General features: G+C 38.6%; 1 protein-coding gene across 3 annotated transcripts; it reads left to right on the forward strand.

The window, feature by feature from the left end:
- The first annotated feature begins 1,433 nt into the window (after positions 1-1,433).
- On the forward strand, positions 1,434-17,535 carry LOC138953746 (thiosulfate transporter TsuA-like). 3 transcript variants are annotated; one of them, XM_070325636.1, is made up of 11 exons: positions 1,434-1,568; positions 2,892-3,071; positions 3,458-3,541; positions 3,824-3,981; positions 9,251-9,299; positions 9,660-9,762; positions 10,307-10,415; positions 12,516-12,630; positions 13,027-13,124; positions 14,995-15,146; positions 16,713-17,535. In XM_070325636.1, the coding sequence occupies exons 2-11, from the start codon at positions 2,900-2,902 to the stop codon at positions 16,840-16,842; spliced, it is 1,170 nt and encodes a 389-aa protein (XP_070181737.1). In that variant the 5' UTR covers positions 1,434-1,568; positions 2,892-2,899; the 3' UTR covers positions 16,843-17,535. The 3 variants fall into 3 exon arrangements, with proteins under 3 accessions (XP_070181737.1, XP_070181738.1, XP_070181739.1); XM_070325637.1 differs by having other exon boundaries at positions 1,436-1,568; positions 2,889-3,071; XM_070325638.1 differs by having other exon boundaries at positions 1,445-1,568; positions 2,752-3,071.
- Positions 17,536-17,669: the final 134 nt, after the last annotated feature.

The raw sequence follows: 17,669 nt of genomic DNA on the forward strand, positions 1-17,669 counted from the left end.
ACACACACACACACACACACACACACACATACACCACGACCCTCGTCTCGATTCCCCCTCTATGTTAAAACATTTAGTCAAAACTTGACTAAATGTAAAAATGCTAAATGCAACCAGAATATCATAAAAATGGAATGAAAATAATGCAGAGAAAGTAGAAAGACCACAATAAATAAAAGAAGAAGAAATGAACCACACAAAAACAAAAACAAAATACAAACCGGCACACAAACACACACACACACAAACCAACAAGCCATATGCAATCAAATGAAAAGGTATATGGATGGAAACAAAATTAATGTTGAACAAGAGTAAGAAGAACAAGTCGCGTAAGGCGAAATTACTACATTTAGTCAAGCTGTAGAACTCACAGAATGAAACTGAACGCACTGCATTTTTTCACAATGACCGTAGTCCGCTGCTTGTGCAAAACGGAGTGAAACTGACGAGCCTGTTTAGCGCGGTAGTGGTTTCGCTGTGCTGCATAGCACGCTTTTCTGTGCCTCTCTTCGTTTTAACTTTCTGAGCGTGTTTTTAATCCAAACATATCATATCTATATGTTTTTGGAATCAGGAACCGACAAGGAATAAGATGAAATTGTTTTTAAACCGATTTCGGAAATTTAATTTTGATGATAATTTTTATATTTTTAATTTTCAGAGATTGTTTTTAATTCAACTATAACATATTTCTATGTTTTTGGAATCAGAAAATGATGTAGAATAAGATGAACGTAAATTTGGATCGTTTTATATAAAAAATTAAAACAACATTACAATTTTCAGATTTTTAATTAATTTTTAAGCCACCAAGCTGAAATGCAATACCGAAGTCCGGCCTTCGTCGAAGATTGCTTTACAAAAATGTCAATCAATTTGATTGAAAAATGAGGGTGTGACAGTGCCGCCTCAACTTTTACAAAAGGCCGGATATGACGTCATCAAAGACATTTATCGAAAAAATGAAAAAAACCGTCTGGGGATATCATACCCAGGAACTCTCATGTAAAATTTCATAAAGATCGCTCCAGTAGTTTACTCTGAATCGCTCTACACACACACACAGACACGGCAGACCCACAGACACACAGACACACATACACCACGACCCTCGTCTCGATTCCCCCCTCTATGTTAAAACATTTAGTCAAAACTTGACTAAATGTAAAAAGGTTCCTGCAATGTATCGTATCCTGATCCTGATCCTGAGGGTAAATCAAAATCACTTCAATAAATAAGAGAGGGAGAGAGAGAGAGGCAAACGAAAGCATCATGTGTATTAATGCATTAGCATTACAAAAATGTCAATAATGACGAGAGATGGATAAGGGGAGGGAGAGACAAGGGAGGAGCTAGGGAGTCAGTAATAATTATTTCCCTTGTTGCACCAAACACAGTGCACGTTTTCTTTTGTGGTGCGCGTGCCACATGTGAAACAATACGCATGCGCCGGAAGTGATAACGGGGTTCGGAGTCGATCGTGGTTGTTTCTCTTTGGAAACAAATCTTGTGAGCAGCAAACGCAAGTTTTATCTGAGAAAATCTCAGGATTGTGGACGCTGATGGTATAATTTTGTGTGTTTTGCAGGCGCAGAGCTTGTAGAATTGTTACATTACATTAGCCATAGTGTGAATGATTCAAGTCTACTTTTTACATTTAGTCAAGTTTTGACTAAATGTTTTAACATAGAGGGGGAATCGAGACGAGGGTCGTGGTGTGGGTTTGTGTGTGTCTGTCTGTGCGTGTGTGTGTGTAGAGCGATTCAGACTAAACTACTGGACCGATCTTTATGAAATTTGAAATCAGAGTTCCTGGGAATGATATCCCCGGACGTTTTTTTCATTTTTTCGATAAATACCTTTGATGACGTCATATCCGGCTTTTTTTGTAAAAGTTGAGGCGGCACTGTCACACCCTCATTTTTCAATAAAATTGATTGAAATTTTGGCAAAGCAATTTCCGACGAAGGCCGGACTTTGGTATTGCATTTCAGCTTGGTGGCTTAAAAACTAATGAATGAGTTTGGTCATTAAAAATCGGAAACTTGTGATTAAAAGTATTTTTTTTATTAAACGATCCAAAAATAATTTCATCTTATTCTTCGTCATTTTCTGATTCCAAAAACATATACATATGTTATATTTGGATTACAAACAAGCTCTGAAAATTAAAAAAATATGAACATTATGATTAAAATTAATTTTCCGAAATCGATTTAAAAACAATTTCATCTTATTCCTTGTCGGTCCCTGATTCCAAAAACATATAGATATGATATGTTTGGATTAAAAACAAACTCAGTAAGCTAAAAAAAATAGACATACAGAAAAGCGTGTTATCCTGCTCAGCGCGACCATTACCGCACTATTCTGCATGGCTTGTCGATTTCAGTGCCTTTGCCACGAGCAGTGGACTGACGAAACTACGAGTATGTGGTCTTGGTGAAAAAAGCAGTGCGTTCAGTTTCAATCTGTGAGTTCGACAGCTTGACTAAATGTTGTTATTTCGCCTTACGCGACTTGTTGTTTCGTTTCGAGCCAGTTTATAGCTGTATTACTATTAGTGCATGGTATTAACGGTTTTAGTTTCTGTAAAGAAAAGATTCCAGACATACTTTTTCGCATGTGGTCAGTTTGACTCATTAGAATTTAATGTACCTGTATGTGCCAATGTTATAGCCAACCATTGATCAATCGAGATGTAATTTCACTTTTCAGCATTTTATACTTTTTATATTTCCCGCACAGGTCAGTACGTGTAATGGTAAAGAAACCTGAGATCGTTTAGCAAACGACACGCTTGAGTTCCAAAGGATAAAAACATTCTATGCGTGTGTGTGTGTGTGTGTGTGTGTGTGTGTTTTACTGACTGGAACTGTTATAAGCAGCCAAGGAGATGTCTGACCCTTTGAGAAGACGACAGCTGGACACAGAATTTCAGCCTCAATATGATCATTTGGATACTGAACATGGGAAACAGGAACAGACGTTTGGATGGCAATGCGTGCGACTTTTCGTTAGTGCAGTTGGGGGTGTCGTCTTTGGCCTTGCACTGGAAAAAAGCAGAGGTAATCTTGCATGTTAATACACATGTACGTGCACATCCAAATGCACTCACATACAAGCAGGCAAGCCTCTGTTTGGGTATGCACTATGTGCACGCATATTATGATGTTCTCAAACACAGAGACATTTAGGCATGCACGCAAAACATACTGTACATGTAGTTACACATAGATGTTACTGTATAAATGATACATGATTTGTCTGAGCAGAGACAGCGATTTTGATACAACACATGTGCATCTTTGATAACACTAGTTTATAAAACCTCCAGCAAAATCATTTTTGACATACATACAGTACCGTGTATATTTTCTGATGAAGGTTATAAAGAAACAAAACAACCCAGCCTAATACTATTATGAGTCTTCATCTGTTTGTTTCCTTGCAGTGTTTGAGCCTTTAGTCATCAGAGATCAGATGGCTCTTGGACGATTTGTCATGCTGAAAGTTTTCCTGTCAGCATCTGCAACAAGTATGTCTTAAACGTGTTATGTGTTTATAATCATTTTGTTTTCAATAAAACAAATTTAATCTACATTGTATTTGCAGTGTCTTGGTTATGTGATTTCTAGCTGTGGTTTGTTTTTTGAAGTTTATTTTTTGCTCAATACTTGCATATATATATATTTATGATAATCACAGAACAGACTGTTTATAAAAAGTCTGCATCCAGGCTGAGTGGAATGGTTTCAGAGATGTTGGCAAATATTTGTGCTGCAGTTTGAACCACACTGTGGCATATGATTTCTACCAGGTATGTTCAGCTTCAGTATCCTGACAATGCTGCCTGCCACAAGTCAACACATGGCCCGTGCAACACAGGCCTACATATCTGGCTTTGGCACCAAGGGTGTGCTGAGCAGTATTTTGGGAGGTGCCGTGCTAGGGACAGGAATGACTCTCAGCGGAGCGGTAAGCTTTCGTAGACTGATCATTTCATCCTACTCAAATCCTTTAGTATGTGTTTCCCGAAAGCAAACGTTTGCAAGAGTGAATTTAGATTTCTTTGTTTGCGGTTGTTTTTATTGTTGTTAGGTGATCTCTAGTTGTTACCGCCTTAGTTCCCAAAATGTCCTGTCTGCAAATGACAGGAGAGGAATAAACTTCAGGTGACTTTACATTCAATCACTAATTTGAAGGTATTCTGGTGTATTGTGTCATTGTTCTAAACTCCAAGCCAAACTCCAAACTTTTGCAGCGATTTGAAATTGTTGACCAGGAGTGTGTATTTGCTATATGGTCATGGCTCAGAAAAGGTGTCGAATTTGTGGGACACTTGAGTCACAAATACAAACTCTTGGATTACTTTCCATTTTGGGGTCCAGCAAAACTGTTTATGTGTTTAGTTGTGTCTGGGCAGTAACAATGTATTTTCATCAATTACTGCGGAATGAATTGCATTTTAAATTTTAACTGGAGTGTGTTACATAACACCGTGTCACACATTGTTTTCTAATATACAGTTAACAGTAAACCTATTACACAATAAAAGTTAACTGCATTAGTTAGTATCTACCTTGATCTTCATTTGTGAAAAGTGGCATTCCCCGACAGCAATAATCTTAATATCTAGGTACCCTAGGAATGTGTGTATGTTACATGAACACCAATAAACAAAACAACGATCAAACAAGTACTCAAAGAACTGAAAAGATTACTGTTTCAGCAGTCAATCAATTCTTAGTTCCACACACTTCATACGGACAGTCTGCAAAAAAAATCAAATCAGAACAAGATGTGAAAATGTATTCAAACAAAAATCAACTTTCTGTGTCTCACAACACAGACATTCAAAACTGCTAAATTCCTATTTATTTTACACACACAACCTTAGAAATACATGTAATGGGAAGAGAAACAAGTACATAATAGTAAAGAGTTGAAATGCATCAATGATACCGGACCCGTTATTCCCATTATCAGTTATCTGTCAAGTCATTCCTAAAAGTTTCCAATGAGTATGTTACATTTCACCAAAAAAATCACACTTTAGGACACTGTCAAGATATTCACATGAAAAATGCATGCAAAAGAATGAAAAATGAAAGAGCAAAACCATAACAACCTAACAATGATGTCTTATGACTTCTACCATGCTCCAATTCACAATACAGAGAAGATTTTCTCACTTTTGACACTGAGTGTGTTACATTTCACCAAAAAAGTCTTACTTCACATTATTTTGTAAGGTATAAAGCATATATCCATCCACTTGGTAATGAAAACAATACACTGTACAAAAAACTTGATAAACCCCCCAAAAAATCTTCAGGTTGAAGGCGGATTTTGAAGTTATCAAGAAAAATGCTGTTTATTCGCCAATGAGTGTGTTACAAAACACTGTCATAACATGAACAAAACGTTGTTCATATTCAGTGCATTCAGTTAATTGTGAAATTAATTGTAAGAATGACACCATGGTTGCTACACAACTATTGAAACTATTGTTGACACATTCCGACAGCAATAATCTGCATATCTAGGTACCCTAGGCAAGTGTGTGTGTTACAGGAACACCAATAAACAAAACAACGATCAAACAAGTACTCAAAGAACTGAAAAGAATACTGTTTCAGCAGTCAATCTATTCTTAGTTCCACACACTTCATACGGACAGTCTGCAAAAAAAAATCAAATCAGAACAAGATGTGAAAATGTATTCAAACAAAAATCAACTTTCTGTGTCTCACAACACAGACATTCAAAACTGCGAAATTCCTATTTATTTTACACACAAAACCTTAGAAATATATGCAATGGGAAGAGAAACAAGTACATAATAGTAAAGAGTTGAAATGCATCAATGATACCGGACCCGTTATTCCCATTATCAGTTATCTGTCAAGTCATTCCTAAAAGTTTCCAATGAGTGTGTTACATTTCACCAAAAAAATCAAACTTTAGGACACTGTCAAGATATTCACATGAAAAATGCATGCAAAAGAATGAAAAATGAAAGAGCAAAACCATAACAACCTAACAATGATGTCTTATGACTTCTACCATGCTCCAATTCACAATACAGAGAAGATTTTCTCACTTTTAACACTGAGTGTGTTACATTTCACCAAAAAAGTCTTACTTCACATTATTTTGTAAGGTATAAAGCATATATCCATCCACTTGGTAATGAAAACAATACACTGTGCAAAAAAACTTGATAAACCCAACAAAAAAATCTTAGGTTGAAGGCGGATTTTGAAGTTATCAAGGAAAATGCTGTTTATTCGCCAATGAGTGTGTTACAAAACACTGTCATAACATGAACAAAACGTTGTTCATATTCAGTGCATTCAGTTAATTGTGAAATTAATTATAAGAATGACACCATGGTTGCTACACAACTATTGAAACTATTGTTGACACATTCCGACAGCAATAATCTGCATATCTCGGTACCCTAGGCAAGTGTGTGTGTTACATGAACACCAATAAACAAAACAACGATCAAACAAGTACTCAAAGAACTGAAAATTACCAATCCTTCAAAGTAAATTGTAACAAGAAGGGCAAAGCCCATACGACTCACATGCTTGACCTTGACCTTTACATGACCTTGACCTTCAGGGTCAAGGTCAAATAACTAAACCTAGCAATGACATCATACACTAAGAACTGCTTTACACATTTTTCCTACCAAAATACATGTGACCTTGACTCAAGGTCAAGGTCATCCAAGGTCATGCAACACAAAGCTGTTAATTCAAGACATAGGAAGTACAATGGTGCTTATTGGCTCTTTCTACCATGAGATATGGTCACTTTTAGTGGTTCACTACCTTATTTTGGTCACATTTCATAAGGGTCAAAGTGACCTTGACCTTGATCATATGTGACCAAATGTGTCTCATGATGAAAGCATAACATGTGCCCCACATAATTTTTAAGTTTGAAACAGTTATCTTCCATAGTTCAGGGTCAAGGTCACTTCAAAATATGTATACAATCCAACTTTGAAGAGCTCCTGTGACCTTGACCTTGAAGCAAGGTAAACCAAACTGGTATCAAAAGATGGGGCTTACTTTGGCCTATATATCATATATAGGTGAGGTATTGAATCTCAAAAACTTCAGAGAAAATGGGAAAAATGTGAAAAATAGCTGTTTTTTAGACAACATTTATGGCCCCTGCGACCTTGACCTTGAAGCAAGGTCAAGATGCTATGTATGTTTTTTGGGGCCTTGTCATCATACACCATCTTGCCAAATTTGGTACTGATAGACTGAATAGTGTCCAAGAAATATCCAACGTTAAAGTTTTCCGGACGGACGGACGGACGGACGGACGACTCGGGTGAGTACATACTCACTTTTGCTTCGCATGTGAGTCAAAAAAACACTCTAATTCAAAACAATAAACGCAGACATCCTTTTCTGTTTACTTGATTCATTCCTTACTTTGTTCCAGCAAGATTTAATTAATTTTCAAGATAACTCTACAAACGATTGGAGTGTGTTACCTCTCACGATGTGCGAGTGGTGTGAGTAACACACTCAACACTGTTCCTAAAAAAAAACCCTCTAATTCAAAACAATAAACGCAGACATCATTTTCTGTTTACTTGATTCATTCCTTACTTTGTTCCAGCAAGATTTAAATAATTTTCAAGATAACTCTACAAACGATTGGAGTGTGTTACCTCTCACGATGTGCGAGTGGTGTGAGTAACACACTCAACACTGTTCCTAAAAAAACCCACTCTAATTCAAAACAATAAACGCAGACATCATTTTCTGTTTACTTGATTCATTCCTTACTTTGTTCCAGCAAGATTTAAATAATTTTCAAGATAACTCTACAAACGATTGGAGTGTGTTACCTCTCACGATGTGCGAGTGGTGTGAGTAACACACTCAACACTGTTCCTAAAAAAACCCACTCTAATTCAAAACAATAAACGCAGACATCATTTTCTGTTTACTTGATTCATTCCTTACTTTGTTCCAGCAAGATTTAAATAATTTTCAAGATAACTCTACAAACGATTGGAGTGTGTTACCTCTCACGATGTGCGAGTGGTGTGAGTAACGCACTCAATGTAAAAAAACATATATTTCTTTTTCCTGTAATTTATTTCATTAAATTGGCATAAAAACAAAGCACAAGGTGAACTGTATGGAAAGACTATAGAAAAGGCCAGAAAAAACACATGCAATGACATGAACGCTGAATAACTTGAGAAATTGGTTGAATCGTCTCAAACATATGTCTTTAAACATCAAAATAAAGAAAAATCTTTGTCCTAAAAAATGCAAATTTTATCAAAACAAATCACAATAACACTTCTAACTTTCAGATGAAAAAAAAAGGAAGTAAGTTGTTATTTAGTGAAAATAACAGTGTTTCAAACTGCAGGTGAGTACGTTACATACAACGAAAAACCAGTGGTTTTTATCTTGGCCGTTTACGTCCATCTCCTCCATGCCACACTGAGTTCTGAGTTCGAGACAGTCAATGCAACTTTGTAGCAGACGATAGAACAGTTGTTTCCATCGTTGGAAGTCAGGAACATGTCGATAAACAACTTTGATTTACGTTGTTACTTTTCGCGGTAACACGAAAGTACACAACAACGAACTTAAGACTTATTTTCATTGCTTTGTCTTCTGTGTTTGTGCATATTTTTTGTTTTAAGTAGTAGATTGTTCTTTCTTGTCCAAGTTTATCGCTTAGTTCAACGTCTGTCATCATTATTAAAAGCGCGGCAAAAGCTAAAACTGCCTACGTGACTCCAAACACGAAAAGTAACATACTCACCGTTGGATCTAAACTTGATCTCAGCCGACTGTTGGGGTGAGGTACTGGTTATCGTGCAGTATGTAAACAATAACTAACACCTTCTCTTTCCCTCTCCATCAATTTCTTATCCAAGCAGTGTGTGTAGTACGCACAAATACGACGTTTCGACACCAAGTAAAAAAGTGTCCCAACTTCCGGCCCAAAAATCGACGTAAATTCACTCTACTATTGCGCCTTGCTCGAAAACAAAGTCATCAAACCTTTCGGTTTCTACCAGAATAGTAACTGTATTCATATCTGCACCCCGTGTCAGTACTTTCAAAGGTAGAATAAACCATAACTGAGCGTGTGGGGCGTTTGAATGGGGCAAGGGTGGAGTTCGACGCCATTTCTGAGCCGTGACCATATTGGTGATAAATGTGTCTGTGTTTATTATTCTCAGTGTCCAGGTATGGTGTTGGCTCAGGCAGGAGCTGGTGTCAGTGGAGCAAGTACATGTCACTTTTTTCTTTTAATTATTGCGAATATACATGTAAAGTGCAGTAATATACTTTTTATGCACACTCTCTCTGAAATTTCATTGAAATTACTTTTGAAATCAACGAGCAGATACAGGTGTAACCTTCTTTCCTATCTGTAATTTCCATGAATGTGTGTGTGTGTCAAATTGAGACTTTGGTCTGGTGGGTCAATGAATGTTGTAGAGTTATGTATACTTGACTCCATGTGTGTTTTATAAATGTGTATGCATACTGTTTTTAGGTCAAATGCAGTTAAGAGGGAAAATATCCATGCAATGATACAGAAATATGTACACATTGTTCTAACATCATAATGTCACTGTTACACAGTTTATACCTTACTTGGCGGCTTTCTTGGAGTGGCATGTTACGGCATGATGGAGCCTGCCATAGTGAGAGCAACAAAGCCAGACATCCCCGTTGAAAAGCACTAGTAAGTGTGGACTTAATTTGATTATACTGATATATATGTGTGCTTAGAAGTTGTTTGCATTTGACTTCTGTGGTCTTTTTACCAAGGTAGATTTGTTCTGTACGTGCTGTTTTGGTCTAAAGCTTAAAGATCAGACAATAAGTGAGAGAAGTGTAGTTCTTTGTGTATGTCTCCTATGTTGCTTTTCTCTGATATTGATTATTAAACCTATTTCTGTGACACACATCCATGCTGAAGGTGTACTACAAACAGAATTCCAATGACTGATTTTCAGTTTACATTGAAGGGAGGACAACTCCTCCAATTACCTTCAGCATGGCTGTTGTGTCACAGAAATAGGTTTAATAATCAATATCATCAGAGAAAAAGGACATAGGAATGACAATTAAGAGCTACCTGTAATTGCACTAGTTTACTGTCTGAGAGGTTGTAGCTGCAAAACATGAATGAATCATTGAATGCTGTGCATATTTTCTTGAAGTTATCTTTAGGCAGGTTTCACATGTTCCACTGTGTGTGACTGTGTGTGTTTGTTTGTTAACAGCCTCCACCAGCATGTAGGAGGGCCATACTTTACCCTTGCTTTTCCACTTGTGGCTGTGCTTGGAATGGTGGTATTTGGTCTGGAACTGTATGCACCATGGACCTCAGAGGTAAAAGATATTCAGCATGGAGACTGCATCAGATTGAATAGATACCCCGTGTATTATACAGGGTGACACCGACACACAAAAATGACACACACAAAAACGTTGATAACCACTACATGTGTTTAGCGATATACTGTATTTGGTGTACATTAACTTCAGATAATGGATGATCATTGTACAAAGTTTCAAGTTTGTGGGTCAAATGGTTTGAATTTTATGCTTGTCTGAAAATATATTCCATGTTCAAGGATCGACTCAACAGTGTAGGGTTTGACACTCAGCAGTGGACACACTCACTCGATTTAAACTCATGGGTTCGAATCCCGGCCATGCCTTGTGGGTTAAGGTGGAGATTTTTCTGATCTCCCAGGTCAACTTATGTGCTGAACTGCTAGTGCCTTATCCCCCTTCGTGTGTACACGCAAGCACAAGACCAAGTGCGCACAGAAAAGATCCTGTAATCCATGTCAGAGTTCGGTGTGGGTTATAGAAACATGAAAATACCCAGCATGCTTCCTCCGAAAGTGGCGTTTGGGTGCCTAAATGGCTTGGTAAAAACGTTCATTCATGTATACGTAAAAATCCACTCATGTTTTTGTACATGGGAGTTTCAGCCCACGAACGCAGAAGAAGAAGAAGAAACACTCAAAAATGTGTGGAATTACTTTCCAAAACTCACGGGTTGCCAGAGGTTGGGTTTGTTTACAATGTCCTCCACATAACAAAAATGATAAAAATCTAGAGGGCTCAGATCAGCAGTGTATGGCTAGTGCTCAGAGTCAAACCTTGAACTGTTTAATTGATCCCTGAATTTGAAATATATTTTCTAACGAGCATAAAAGTCAAACCATTAGACCTACAAATTCGGAACTGTGTGAACTGATCATCCATCATCTGAAGTTATTTTACACCAAATGTGAAGTAATAAACTGAAAACAGGTAGAAGTTATTAGCATGTTTGTGGGTGGCGAGGGGCGTGTGGTCACGCTGTAAATATCCCCCCCCCCCCCTTTTTATGATACTACTTGTCTCTACTTTTTGTATATGTGTATGTATTTGTAGAGAAGCTTGCAAGAACAATGTGGTTTTTGGCTCACGTAAGTGTAGCCTATGCGATGCTAACTTTTGTCTGTCTGTGCGTGCGTGCGTATGTATGTATGTATGTATGTCTGTGGTAGAAACTTTAACATTTGACTGAACACCGAAATACTAATTTTACCTGGTTATTATTTAAGCAACAGCTTCAAAGTATTGAAGCAATGATCAACATTTCGTCGGCACGTATGTAGTTAAAGTGTGTATCCAAAGAAAACGGGTGGTGGGGGGTTTTTGGGGGGTAAAAACAGATGACTGGTTTGTGTCGTGTGTGGTATGTAGACCAGGTCAGGAGTCAAGGTTAGGTCAGATCGCGTGAAGGATTGTGGTATAGATACAGTTATCAACGAGCTGCAGTTCGCCGATTCGGAGAAGACGATTTTACATTGTTCGGTTTCGTAGCTCCAGAAAAATAGATAAAGAAGATACCAAAGGAGATTTCCTACAGGTTAATCTGCACAGCGTGTTTCCAGTGTCTGCGCGAGGAAGCGCAGCGCTGTCGAAAGCGCAGTGTCGATCTGGCCATCTCAGGCAGTCGTGTAAGTAAGTAGGCTACAAGACAGATCTAGATCAAGTGTCTCGCACTCTTGCACCGTGTCACCTATGCCGACTGTGTGTGTGTATGTGTGACGGAGTGATTGAGTTTGTGTTACTGTTTGTTGATTTCTTACGTGAGCCTTGAAGGCTTTGCCTCTTGTTATACTTTATAACTACAAAAATAAAATACTTCATGAAAATGTTAAAAAAATCGGAGTTACCTCAAAATATTACAATTCCAAAATATGACCCCTTGAAAGTGTGTAAATATGAATATAAAACAAGCAGCTTTCATGGTTAAAATATCCTTCATTCAGTATCTAGCATAGAGTAATGTCAATAACACATGGCAAAAGGAGGCAACATTTTACTAGTTACTTAGTGTTTGTAAGACAGGGATGAGAAGGTATGTTGCTAAGATGTTTAGTTTTTGCTTGACAACTCTCTTCTGTTACCATAATTATCTTGCAGGTACCTGTGGCAGGAAAGGGAATCCTGACCTCGCTCTCTTGGCCACCTTACTTTGCTGGGATAGTGATTGGACTGCTCCAAATCCCTACAGTCATCATGAATTGTGACACACTAGGTCAGTGTTTTTGTTATCAATTTTATTTGACGCTCAAAATCCCTGCGGTCGTTGTGACACACTAGGTCAGCATGTTTGTCGTCATTTTGCCTTCCCTTGCAGCAGCAGAAGCTCATTCTGAAGAGTGGTATTTTTAGTGTGAACATAGGATGAGTTCTGTTACTGTAACCAGCTCTTGTGATGAATTAATTATTATGCATTTTCTGCATCGTACCTATCATTTTAGGATTTTTGATTGTAAATAGTACACCTACTTTTCCTGAGGATGGTGAAGTTTGCTTTAAGCTTTCGTGATGAACTGCCAGAGTCAATGTTTTTATAAGTGCAATGTGAGAGGCTGGACAATTTGAAATGTAGGGGAGCTAATATATTTTTAGTTGATTGGTTTGTTTTCAGGCTCTAGTAGCAGCTATTGCACAATTGCCTCCCAGGCTCTACAGAAGGTTTCTCCATACCTCTCAAGATATAGTTCTGGCGTAGACAACTGGTGGCAGGTGTGTGCTTTGTTTTTCAGTACACTGTTTGTTCTAGCAACGTACGCTTTGTATCTTTTGACAAAGATTGGGAAATATCTGATGTGTTTTCATACAGAAATATTAAATGGCAAGAATAAGAAAAAGACAAGAATGGTTGAGTAATGGGATGTTTGATCTTTATATCAAATGGTAAATGTATGCTTTTTCCTGACACTGACCAATTAAATTACGTATTCTTACCGCAATTCTCATAAATGCATTGACTTCAATCTCACATGCTAGATGTCGAAACACTACTCAAATTACCTGCCCTTGAAAGGGTGGTAACCAAGCTAAAAAACAGACGCCATAGCTGTTGCTATGCCCTGAACCCACTTGGTTACCCACAACCCCCCGCGCACCACGTGAGATCCGGCATCCGGAATAATCATTCTCGACTTTCGACGACACACGTCAGACGTGCGGAATTCGACTGCTCACTTGGCTTTCCCTAGCCCTTGTCTTTGTGACAATACGGGCTTGGGGGGGGGGGCCTTTACCTGTTCGCCTTTCTTTTGGTGAGACCTGTCCTTTTTACATTTAGACCAAACTACTGGACCGATCTTTATGATATTTGACATGAGAGTTCCTGGGAATGATATCCGCGGACATTTTTTTATTTTTTTCGATAAATACTTTTGATGACATCATATCTGGCTTTTTGTAAAAGTTGAGGCGGCACTGTCACACCCTCATTTTTCAATCAAATTGATTGAAATTTTTGTTAAGCAATCTTCGACGAAGGCCACTGATTACCCACAGTTCAGTCCTCTCTCTGTCCTTTACAGGGGTTCAGGAGTCCAGAACTGGGGGGGGTTCTTCTCTCTCTGTGTGGCATTCCAGTCGCTCAGGCGAAGTTTTGCCATCTTCTCTTTGGAGGTCTGATGACGTGTTCATTAATTTTTACCTCCTTGACATCTCCTGCTCTTGACTTGACGAGGCCTTTTCTTTGCCCTCGTTAGTTTCTGCAGGACAGGTTCTTTCAGGGACATAATTAAGTCCCTCCTCCTTTAGGAGCAATCTGCATTTATGAGAATTGCGGTAAGAATATGTAGTTTAATCGAAAATTTCAATAATAAATTTTCATTTGATTAATATACTTACCCAATTCTCATACTTAATACCCTCCCATGCATCCCCGCTACTTAATTTCCTACGGGTTTTTGAGAAGTCTCGAATGATTATTCCGGATGCCGGCGCTCACGTGGTGCGCGGGGGGTTGTGGGTAACCAAGTGGGTTCAGGGCATAGCAACGGCTATGGCGTCTGTTTTTTTTTAGCTTGGTTACCACCCTTTCAAGGCAGGTAATTTGAGTAGTGTTTCGACATCTAGCAAGTGAGATTGAAGTCATTGCATTTATGAGAATTGGGTAAGTATATTAATCAAATGAAAATTTATTATTGAAATTTTCGATTTTAGGACTGAGTTTCAAATCTTTCATGCTTTTAGGATCATGATTTGTTACAAGACCTTGCATACCAACCTTCCATTACATATACAGTTGAACACTCTCAAATGTAAGACTTCCTCCTGTTCATAACCCTGTTTTCTCAGACTTTCTGTTCATAACCTCTGTAAATGTACCCCCATTTTAAGACTTCCTCCTTTTTGAGACATTATTTTCTCACATTGTTCAAGTTCTTAAAAGGGAGGTTCCAGGGTGCCATGATCAGGCAGTCTGACATTCAGCTAGAGGAACTTTGGAGATGTTAACAGACTAACTGCAGACACAAAGTTCAAACGTGAAGTCAGACCAGCAAAGCTTTGCGAGTCACATGAAGCGAATTGAAACTTTGCAATCCACAGGTCAGAACTTAATACTTACAGTTGTGGAAATGTTTTCTTGCAGGTGTTTTATGTGGGAGGAGCCGTGATGGGAGCATACCTGTCAGCTTCGTCATCAGGGTATCTGGGACACACAGCTGGTGTTGCACCTGTTCTAGGATGTATTGGCGGAGCACTCATGTTGTTTGGTTCTCGTCTGGCCGCGGGATGTACCAGGTATCAAAGACGGAATGTTTTATTTCTTTCTCCTGAATTTGGAAGCAAATTTGGGCTTGTCTTCAGCTTTTGACCTTTAACACGTGTCTGCTCAGTTCCTGTTAAGATTGGCAGTACTAGGTCACCTTTACAAATTTTGTCTGATGCATTGAAAAATTGGTACAAAGTTAGTGGGACTGAATGTAACTTCACTAACAGAAAATGTGTACATAGCTACTGATTTGCTTGGTGAGGGTTAACATGACAGTTTGTCATCATTTTCACGAGTTTTCATTCACATCTACCTGGGAAATTAATCTCATGTTCCCCATGCAATAAATCCCCAGTTCCCATAGTTGCAGGAAGCAGGTCAAAAGCAAACCCAATAGAAATGCTCGGGAATTCTTCGGCTCTTTTCATTGGTGTTTTCCCAGACAGACGACACTGCTTTGCAAAGTTCCAAAAACGAACTGGCAAACTGGCAAAAGTAAACAAAAAACAAAAACTACTTTATGAAAGGTCATACATTCATCACAAACGAATGAAACCTAGTGATATGTTTTGTCTTCTTACAAAGTCATGGAGTGTGTGTACATGTATTTGTGTTTCGATACACAGACGGAGAAACACGAACGTCAAGTTCAAGTCAAACCAATTGACCCCTGACACACAAATTTTGACCCGTGCACAAGACGTTGTATCGACAAACAAGCAGAATGACAGGTCTAATGGAATAAAAAGAGGCAATGAGTCGTAAACAAGATCACGATTCTTTCTTTCGCTGCACAACGCAAATCTTCTGTGACCTTTGACCCAATGTGCCTTGCTGCACGATGCAAATCTTCTGTGACCTTTTACCCAACGTAGCTTCCACATTCGATAAACTCAGCTTAATATTTACAACTCGGGGAAAACCGAGGGGGTGGAATACTGAGAGGAACCTACAGAACTGTGCATCCTATAACCTGACTTACTTATCTCAACATTTTATGAACTCAAAACACAGAAAGTTGCTTTCACACGCCAGCTTTGATTGCAACAACGTGCTGGGGCCCCAAAACATGTATTATCAAAACAGAACTTGTGTTTCAAAGCATGGCTCCCTGTGTTGATTTTGCACTTATTTTTTCACTACCAAAATGATGACAAAAATGATGTTTGGTGGTTTGTTGTCAGACCAGCTTTTTTGTCGGTCCTTTGGGGGCATATCGACTTTTGGGGGCAAAAGACAATATGCTCCCCCTCGGACTGACAAAAAAGCTGGCCTGTCAACAACCCATCAAACATCTTATAATATTCTTGACACTGATCAGCAGATAAAAGACTGTCAATATTAAACTGTACTCGTGTTGAAAGGTTCCACAGGCTTGGAGGGTGAAGTAAAACAGCAGTACAAAAACACTCTAACAATACGACTGCAGTTATTCCATGAAGGAATAATTAATACAGCAACAAGCAAAGTTTATGTTTGTGTCGTTCACTGTGAGTAAACATGAACATTTCCATTGATTTATCTCTGCTCTCTTTGTGTGTTTGAACTTTTAAATCTCAAATAGCATCATGCACTTTACTTGTCTGGTTTTGCAGTGGCCACGGTCTGTCAGGGATGGGACTGTTGTCTCTGCTGTCTCTCACTGCAGTGCCAGCCATGTTTGCTGGTGGAATCGCCACAGCCCTCGTCATGAACTATTATTCTGATGTGGATTATGCTACTTAGGACAGTTTTATGTATGATCACTGAAATGAAAGGACTTACAAAGTTACATACTGACTCAGGGCGGGGATGTAGCTCAATGGCGCTGGATTTGTATCTAGTTGGCTGCTGTCAGCGTGAGTTTGTCCCCACGTTCGGCGAGAGATTTATTTCTCAGAGTCAACTTTGTGTGCAGACTCTCCTCGGTGTCCGAACACCCCCGTGTGTACACACAAGCACAAGACCGCACGAAAAAGATCCTGTAATCCATGTCAGAGTTCGGTGGGTTATAGAAACACGAAAATACCCAGCATGCTTCCTCCGAAAGCGGCGTATGGCTGCCTAAATGGCGGGGTAAAAACGTGGGAGTTTCAGCCCATGAACGAACAAACAAACATACTGACTCATGACATTGCTCAACTGATTTTGTGTGTGACTGTAAGCCATGTGGATGGACAATCTGTTTATATGGGGAATACTTTGTGTCTAACACAGAAAGTATGTAGTTGGTCTGGACAGAGCTTCTCTGTGGTGCAAAATGAATATTGATGAATTTGATTTAAAGTAAGGTATTTAGCACTAATGCTTGTTCTGATCAAGGCAGAAAAACCTGTGTTGTTTTCATTTGCATTCACTATGTTCCTATTGTGTTGACTGTTAGCACACCATTGTCCTTGTTAAGAAGTGCCAATACAAAAGCAAAAGAAATGTGGAAAATTGTCTTCTTTCCAGAAGCAAAAGGTGTGTGTGTGTGTGTGTACCAAGAAAGCAAGACAATAAATAACAGACTTGGAAAGAAGAAAAAAAGCTAAACACACACACACAGGCATGAAACTTCACTTACATCAATA

Source organism: Littorina saxatilis, linkage group LG17, assembly GCF_037325665.1.
Source record: "Littorina saxatilis isolate snail1 linkage group LG17, US_GU_Lsax_2.0, whole genome shotgun sequence".
Classification (NCBI taxonomy): Eukaryota; Metazoa; Mollusca; class Gastropoda; order Littorinimorpha; family Littorinidae; genus Littorina; species Littorina saxatilis.

Bases quoted from the DNA above. Each gene is read 5' to 3' on its own strand.
- LOC138953746 (XM_070325636.1), top strand. From the start codon at position 2,900: ATGTCTGACCCTTTGAGAAGACGACAGCTGGACACAGAATTTCAGCCT. The intron at 3,072-3,457 runs GTAATCTTGCAT...GTTTCCTTGCAG, and splicing joins TGCACTGGAAAAAAGCAGAG to TGTTTGAGCCTTTAGTCATC. The intron at 12,631-13,026 runs GTCAGTGTTTTT...GTTTGTTTTCAG, and splicing joins CATGAATTGTGACACACTAG to GCTCTAGTAGCAGCTATTGC.